At 37.7% G+C, this 8,595-nt stretch overlaps 1 protein-coding gene across 1 annotated transcript in view; it reads left to right on the top strand.

Moving 5' to 3' along the window:
* The window catches only part of Dok6 (docking protein 6), a 472,679-nt gene that overhangs the window by 352,532 nt on the left and 111,552 nt on the right, over nucleotides 1-8,595 (top strand). Inside the window, exon 7 of the mRNA XM_004647161.2 lies at nucleotides 8,180-8,297. Within this exon, the coding sequence (XP_004647218.1) occupies nucleotides 8,180-8,297 (118 nt within the window). The remainder of the gene's footprint in view (nucleotides 1-8,179; nucleotides 8,298-8,595) is intronic.

The following is an 8,595-nucleotide window of genomic DNA, read 5'->3' as shown; positions in this document are numbered from 1 at the left end:
AATCATACCTCTTTGCAATGCAACATTGAAAGACATTTCTGACCAGACAGCAGCACTTGTTCACTCTGCCAGCCATCCACTGGCACATGGAAGTGTGTCACAGAAACCAGGACCTTGGAGGAAGGCAAGAGTAGAGGAGTTTTGAGAAAAAAAAGGACAAAAGCCACCAGCTTTTTTTCTAGGTAACTTAGGGTGTGACTACAAGTTAAATTTGCCCTACTCCAGCCATGCTTCACCAGAAACTTTATCCAACAATTGATTACTAACACCCTATGAACTGATGTTTTGTCTAAATAGCTGGATAAAATGAAAGATGGTGCCAGATTGCCTCAATTCCAAAATATGACTGTTTTTCATATTTTACCATCTCTGAAATCAAGTGTGAGTTACCGCTTACTCAGCAGCACTGTTTACATCATAGCTCTATGGAAATAACGTTCTCTTACAATGGGTGGCCTCTTGGTGTGCATAAAATATCCTAAAGTGTTTTTGTAACCAGAGAGCATCCATTTATTTGTGATTTTTGAAGGAATAAAAAGACCTGCTAGATGAGTTCCATCCTCAGTAGTTTAGCTACCATTTCAGGATTCCACTCAAGCATTCTTCTGAACTGTAATTTACAGGAATCTCTTTTCCTTGATGAGAAAAGAATAATTAGATATTCTACAATAAAAGTATGAAGAATTTTGAATCATTGTATTATGATGAGGAGTACATAAAAATTTGAAATAATATTTGCAGATTCTCTTCTGAATATGTTAGCAGATGTCTAAGAAACTCCAGGAAAAATTGTGTTTCTTATTGCAAGTGACATCTAATGTATAATAACTGCAACTAAATTCATTCTTAAAAGTTCTATTTAATATTATAATGCTTATTTTTATCAGTAATAATCATAAGACAAGATTTTCCATTATTGCTGACAATAACCAGGTCCCTACTGGAAACACCTTTCACAAAAGTATGTGGTTCTCTTTTACTGAGAGGAACTATTTCTAATGAGCTGACACAGCTCAATTAGAATGAATTGTCATGGTTACAATTGAAGCTGTACTTTAATTATTAGTTATCTTAATTTTTAATTCATTTACTGCTGTTGAATTTTAGGACAGTAAAATTAGTTTTTAACTAAATGCATGTGCCAAAACACACATTTGTATATAAAATCATGGTACTATAAAATGGTAGAGACAACATATAATTTAGATCATTTTTTCTTAATATATTTTATGATATATATATATATTTCTCACATGTAATTAACTGGGGTTATTACTGTATAAGAAAAATGAGTGCCTAACATGAAAAAATGTGGTATCTATGTTAAAAAATGCAATTTTGTTTCTATTATTTGTATTGCTGGGACTCGGAAACAATAAGGAACCAATACAAAATGCTTTCCTTCGATGAAAAGCATACATTTCAAAAATTAGTCAAAATGACTCAGCATGTAAACGTCATTATGACACACATGCAACAAATCAGTTGTGACACACACACAACCCAACAAATCAGTGTCTTGTTTTGGAAACAATCCTGTAAAATAGAAAATATGGATCATGAATCAGCAAACTGAATTCTAATAGGCTGCTGTAAGAAGATACTAGAAGGATCAGCAATGTTAAAGGAAGATTGATTTCTGTTGGACCATGCTTTCCATCCATAGTCATCAGGCCCCATTGCTTTTTAGTACGTGCCATGGTAGAAGCATCGAGAGGGAAAGACTCAGCAGAGGAAATCTGCTCATCTGGTGGCAGCCAGGAAGCAGAGAGAGGAAACGAATCGGAGAGAAAAAGGCTGGCCACAAGATACAGTCCCCAGGCCACACCCCAGGATCCCCTTCCCTTAATGGGACCCACCACCCAATAGCACAGCTGTGAACTCATTCCCAATGGGCTTAATGTAGCAGTGAGGTAAGCAGCCTAGTGGTCCCATCCCAGCAGCCTGTGGGGGACATTTTCTGTCAGAACCACAGCACTGTCCACTCCTGGGGTTGGGTTCAACGAGAAGGTCATGCCACAGGGGTTAACTGAGCCACGTGACTGTGGGAAGTCATTTATCTTTCCTGAAATTTAGAAACTAGAAAGTTAGAATACTACCTGAGGATAAGTAAAGGTTCACTGATTGTTAACTGATTGACAAAAAGACTGGCCAAAAGTGCAGCTTCGATTTTAAATATAAAAAGATACTTTAAACACCACTAAAAAGTGATTCTAGGTTTCATTATGTGCAGGTATTAGAAACTATATAAATGTAGCTATAATTTCTATGTAGTTAAGTGTTTAAATTTTTTTTTTGGAATTCTAAAAAGGAAATGTGTATTGTCATGTGATGTTATAAGGTGATTACACACTCCTCTAAAAAAGGAAAGATGAATTTAAAATATCAATATACATATTTATCTAAAAAGCAAAAGGGGGAAAACCCCCACACACCACAGGGATTCGGATCATAAAAAATTCACACATAGAAGCCTGTATACTGTGGAACTGAATTACACCCCCAGATCTTGTCCCAGTGCAGTCTTTTGTTAGTTGATTTTCTTTTTTTGAGTGTAAATTTTTGAAAGAGCAAAACTTTGATGTAAAGCTACTATGAAATTTAACATGAAATATGTATTCATTATGTCCTTAAATTAACAGGGTAGCTGTGTAGATGTCCCAGCTTCACTGAGAAGGGGAGAGATGGGGGAAAGAGGGAGGCGTGGGGGAAGGAAGGGCAGAGAGAGGCAGAGAGAGACAAAAATCATAAATATATGTCTTTAAAACATTATTGATTACAAGTAAGAATGATATTAAAAATATGTTGACATCTGTAATTTCTGATGTTATTGTAATGCTCATTATGATTTTCCACATTATTTGAAAGCACTGTGTTCAAAATTAAGCCAAGTCTGTTACAAACCAATTGTCCAAAAGTCTTCAAACTTCAGAGAACCATTTTGACAAATCTAAACAGTGCCAAGCATGGCTGGCGGAAGGTCCCCGGTGTCTTTAGTCCCATGTAGTTTCAAGTTTCATGAGCTCATATTCAAGAACCAAGGAAACTCAATGTTCTCAACTGTAAGTCACATTATATGCACTTTGTTATTAAGTAGCACATGTGTAACAACAGACATATATTTCATAAGTAACATTAGTACATTTCTTGGCCTCTTGTATCTTTGCAATGTCTTCTGTCTTGTATCTTTGGAATATTTTGTAGCTCCCTATCTCATGCAGAGACAGCTGTGCCTATCCCTTACCAGATTTTATGATGCATATGTGTGCTTGTGTGTATACACAATATGCATCCATGTTCACACATGAAGGCACACATTGTGCTATTTTATCTACTCTAGATAAGGAGGGGCTCCTCATTTAATTTGCAGTAAGCTGCGGTGATGAAGGGACCCCCTGTGCCTCACTGTCCTTGCCTGTGCAATTCAGAGGTGGCACATTTATTGATAATTTCCATGCATGTTCAACATGTGGAACTAGTTTTCACATTGCCAGATACAGGGAAAATGGCTCATACATGCTAATTCAATGCTAAATATCTTCTCTCTCAATTGAATACATTTGTGTTTCAAGTGCTACCATTTTTTGTTAAATTTCTATGCAAACACTATGGTGACACAGAGCAAAAGAAAAGTCAAAGTTTTTTATACAAACAAATTTTATTTCGATTAATATGTTAGCATTCATGTTCATTACAGAGGGAAAAAAAGTCTCAAAGTAGCAAAGTACAAAAGGCAGCAAGTTAATCCAAATGAATCATTTTTTGTAAAATAACAAAGAGGTGGTGGTAGCTCTCACCTTAAAACCTCCAGTAGTTGCCTGGCCCCACTAGCTTCTCCCTGGCTGCTTACGTCCTCCTAAGGTAGGGCTGAATGGTCTCATGATGCCATATGCTGGGGAGGGAGCTCATTTTGCCTGCAGAAGATCAATATCCAAGTTTTAAAAACAATGAGCTTTTAATGGTGCTCATTACACAAACGTATCTGAAAAATAATAAGAAGCAAAAGTTGTCACAGGGAATTCAAGGCCATGAATGAGCCCTGAAGAAAAGTCTCCTGACAATTGCCCTTTCAACAGGATGTGTTCAAAAGAGTCCCAGAGTTTAGGAGAAAAGGTGATGAAGTAGTATTGGGAAATTCCAGGAAATAGTACTGGGGTATTTTTTATATCATCTGTTGGTCTCAAATATTTACAAATACATGTATTTCTTAATTATTGCCTAAATAGAAGAGATCTAAAGCATTGCCTAGCCCTATGAGAATCCTGTAAATGTAAGTTTCTCTTCTTATGGGTCTCCTATATCGTCCAGTTGAGGACACCATAATCATTATCTGTGTGACGCTCATCTGGCCGAATCAATTTTACTCCTATATAGCACCTTTTGGAGCTAAGTCATTCGCTTTGCCTATGGGCTTTGGGAGATGCACAGCTCCCAATCAGAAAACAAGTGTCTTCACTCAGAATTTGATCGAGCTGTTACCTCACCCATGGGTTCATTGCTCCATATCCCCAGGATAGAAGCATTGTTTGAAAGGAATCGAAGTAAAGGGCTGGGACCAGCCTTTGCAGAAAGCCTTAGTGAGTGTCTTAAGAGTTGCACTGCTTTTCTGTCCAGTGCACTTAGTTACTTATGCTTAAGCACCCTTTTGGAAGCCTGACCTCACCTATGCCAAAAGTGAATGGAGGAGTGCTGCTTGTGTGAAAGTTTCCACTGTAAAATGCAGACAGAGATCTGGCCCAACACATTGCACCGTTATGTACTTCTTGAGGAATTTTTCCGTGGCCAATGCCATCAAAAATGTCATCACAGCGTCACCTGCCAGAATAGTCTAATTCCTTACAATATACTAATTGCTTAGAACTGATCACACAGTATGATTTTTCTCACCTATATAGACACATTTTAGATACAGAAGTAGAAATACAGAGACAGAGAGATATAAACATAGATATTTATGTAACTATAAATATAAAATGCCCTCCATGTTTTCAAATATTTGCTACTATGATGCTAAAAAATCTTCCAGATCAATTTGACACATTATTCTTTCAATTCAGACATTCATGTAGTATTTTCCAAGCTTAAATATTGCATAGATTTTCTGGTATGGGAAACTCAATAGAAAAATAAAACAGCAATTCTTCTGCTGTCCTCCCTTCTCTCCTTCCCTTATTTCTGCATTGGCTTATGGATAACGTACAGTACTTGGATTATTTTGCTAAAGTTTCCAAAACAGAACACCACAGGCTAGGTAGCTTAATGAACAGCAACTTATTCTCTCAATTGTAGAGACTGAAAATTCAAACTCCATACTGCAGCAGGTTTGGGCTCCCCTTGGCTGGCAGGTAGCCATCTTTTTTGTTTGTTTGTTTGTTTGTTGATTGGTTTGTTTTTTAGACAGGGTCTTATTTTGCAGTTCACTCTGGCCTTAAGCTCACTTTGTAGCCAGGACTGGTCTCGAACATGCAATGATCCTCCTGCCTCTGCCTCCTGAGTGCTGGGATTCCAGGTGTGCCCCACCATGCCCAGCAGATAGGCATCTTCTCGTTGTGTGTTTTCATGCCTTTTTTTAGGTGCACATTAATCCCTAGCATTCCTCCGCTTCCTAAGGGCGCCATCTGGATCTATGAGGGTTTCAATGTTATCACCTCTTTTCAACTTGATTAACTTTCTCAGTGCTTATCTTCCCATATGGTCACACTGAGATCCAAGGCTTTCGCACAAGATATTGGGCGCTCACAGTCCAGTCCTTAGCAATTTTTAAGACACAGGCATGGAAAAAAAAAAGACATAGGCATGAATGGTGACCCCCAATGCTGAGGAAAACACTTTGGCATCTGAGATGTGCTGGACAAGATCTGCAAAAAGTCCATAACCTTCACAGAGTTCCTGATTACAGATTTCAGAATTATGGAAATCCACATGCAAGTCTTGAACACTGATTTTCCCTTTTCACAGTGTAATGTAAAAGTGAAATAAAGAGAAAACAAAGAACTAGAATAATGCTATAGGCACATCAGGACTCAACAACAATGAAGAAAAAGAACTAAAGAAACATTAGATACAAAACAATACGGGATGATTTAGACAGAAAAAGTGGAGGGAATTATTCCCTACTGGTTTCCAATTATTTGTTTCCAGAAAACAAAAAATGTTCATTGTTTTTCCATGATTCTTAATACTGACTATCCACTTTGAGAAGAAAAGTTATTTCCCAGAATGAGGAAAATAAATTTCATCAATTTTGAAAAATTTTTGTTTAATAAACAAATAAGCATAGATTTTAAAAGAATAAAGTATAGGCAGCATACAGCACTGTGACTAATATGAGACTCATTCCACAAATTAATTGATGTTTTTAATGGACCCTGTTGACCCAAATTAAACATGTAGCTGTTTAGTTAAGTTTATTCCTCATATTGGAAAATAACTGTAGAAAGGAAAGATCTGTTCTCCCAACAACACCTTCAGAAGTGAGCTGTGCCTCTAGTCTCATACAGTAGATGGTGACAGACTGCAGTCCATCAGAGGATACTGGCTGTGCCCTCGCATGGGTAATGGGTACCCAGATTACCCAGCACATGAGGCTGGGAGCAAACCAGAAAGCCGCTTTGTTAACAAGCATCTCGAAGACTGTGAAACCTCTGCTTGATTCCAGCCAGATATTGTCCTGTTCATACCACACACACACACACACACACACACACACACACACACACACACACGTACTGTATGGATGTGGATAGTACACCTATTTTTGAGTAAAGAGGAAATTTGAAATATAACAAATTGTGAGAAGTATAAAAATGGGTTGCATTATTGGGTTTTGTTTGTTTTTTGGAGTTGTCTTCTTTAAAAAAAAAAAACCTTCAGTGACACTAAATTTAAATAGAGCTGGGGAGATAGCTCAGAAGTCTAAGCACCTGCATGTCAAGCTCAAGGACCTGAGTTCAGTTCCTGGTACTGCAACCATGCTGGCCCCAGAACCCATTCCAGGCCTACCTGCTGTCTTTGAAACCGGGTGAAGTGGCACATGCCTGTGATCCCAGTGCTGGGGAGACTGACACCGGAAGATCACTACAAGCTACATAGCAAGTCCCTGTACCAAATGAATAAATAAATAAATACTTTTTAAAAATAGCCTGTGTGTGTGTGGTATTTTTGTTCTGAAAATATCTTGTCACTAGAAAAAGTAAAATGAATTAATTGTGCTCAAAGGCTGTCCCATCTATTGACATCTAACCTCCTCTGAGTGGAATGTGGATTTAAAAGGCCTGGTACAGCATCGCAGTGCCCTCCTGACCTCAGTCTTTTGGGGAGAGTGGAAGGAGGAGCTGGCTATGAGATAGGAAACAGAGACAATCGCTATAACCCCCACTCTGACAAGAATGAAGCTGTAAGGAAGGGTGAAATTTTAGTCTTGAGAGGATTCACATTTCTGTGAAAAAGTCAATGTTTGCTCATGTTGTGTCAGAAAAAAATGTATAAAGATCAAATAAAATCATTTTTGTTTATTAAATTCTTAAAAATTAATTTCTTAAAAGTACAATATAAACTATTGTTTTCTTTGAATTAATCATATGCCATAGCAAGGAGTGCAATATGGTGTGGATCTCTTCAACTAACAGTAACTGGTACATTTTAAGTAAAAATGTGCCACCCTGAGGGGAAAAGGTAAGCTCATTTGATATGAACAAGACCCTAGGACACCAGCACGGACAGAATGTGCTTGAGAAAAAAACAGCATTACAAAGGTGGGAGGAGGTGTCCATAAAAGATTGCATACTCAACTAGAGTATTAGGCATCTTATTCTGGGATATCTGACTTCAAAGAAACTTGCACCTTCATTTTTTAAACTTACATATTCTAGAAAGCTAGGAGGAAAACCTTGTCCATTGGAATGCAAACAAATTTTTCTAGAGAACTGCAATTCTCTTGGATTATGCCAGCCTTATCCAGTGGCTGAATTCACTGTCATTTTCCCTGGAATCAGTTGTACTACCTTGTTGTCTTTTTAGTTCATGGGTTAGATTACATTGTCTACCAGTGTTTATTTCATAGTTTTTGAATAACAATTATACTTTAAAACAGTCACACACATTTGACCCTCACATAAAAGAGCAGATTTGAGAGTACTATTTGGCATAAACCTAAGACACATTTTCTTTTTCTTTTTAGCTTCAGACAAGCTTGACTGAACCAATGACATTATCCAAATCCATCTCTCTTCCTCGCAGTGCATACTGGCATCACATTACCCGTCAGAACAGCGTTGGGGAGATCTACAGTTTGCAAGGCAAGTAACTTTACAATCAGCTTCTGTCAGGTGAACCAGGAGTTGTACAAATCACTTCATATTTGCATTGCTTACTGTTCTTCCTTTTCCATTTAGCAGCTGTCAGTGGCCATGGTGGGACCTCTGAGATTTACAGTGGCCTTTGAAAGCTGTCCTTTCATATGCTTGTAAAAATAATTCTAAAAATTACTGTGAGGGCTAACAACCCAATTTGGTACAAGACCTCGACTAAAGCATTATACAAAGCACATTATCAGAAGCTGAAAGCTAATGCCTGGGTCTGTCTCATGCTGGGTTT

Source organism: Octodon degus, unplaced genomic scaffold (assembly GCF_000260255.1).
Source record: "Octodon degus isolate 3935 unplaced genomic scaffold, OctDeg1.0 scaffold00289, whole genome shotgun sequence".
Taxonomy (NCBI): Eukaryota; Metazoa; Chordata; class Mammalia; order Rodentia; family Octodontidae; genus Octodon; species Octodon degus.
This window is presented reverse-complemented; position numbering and strand designations above follow the sequence as displayed.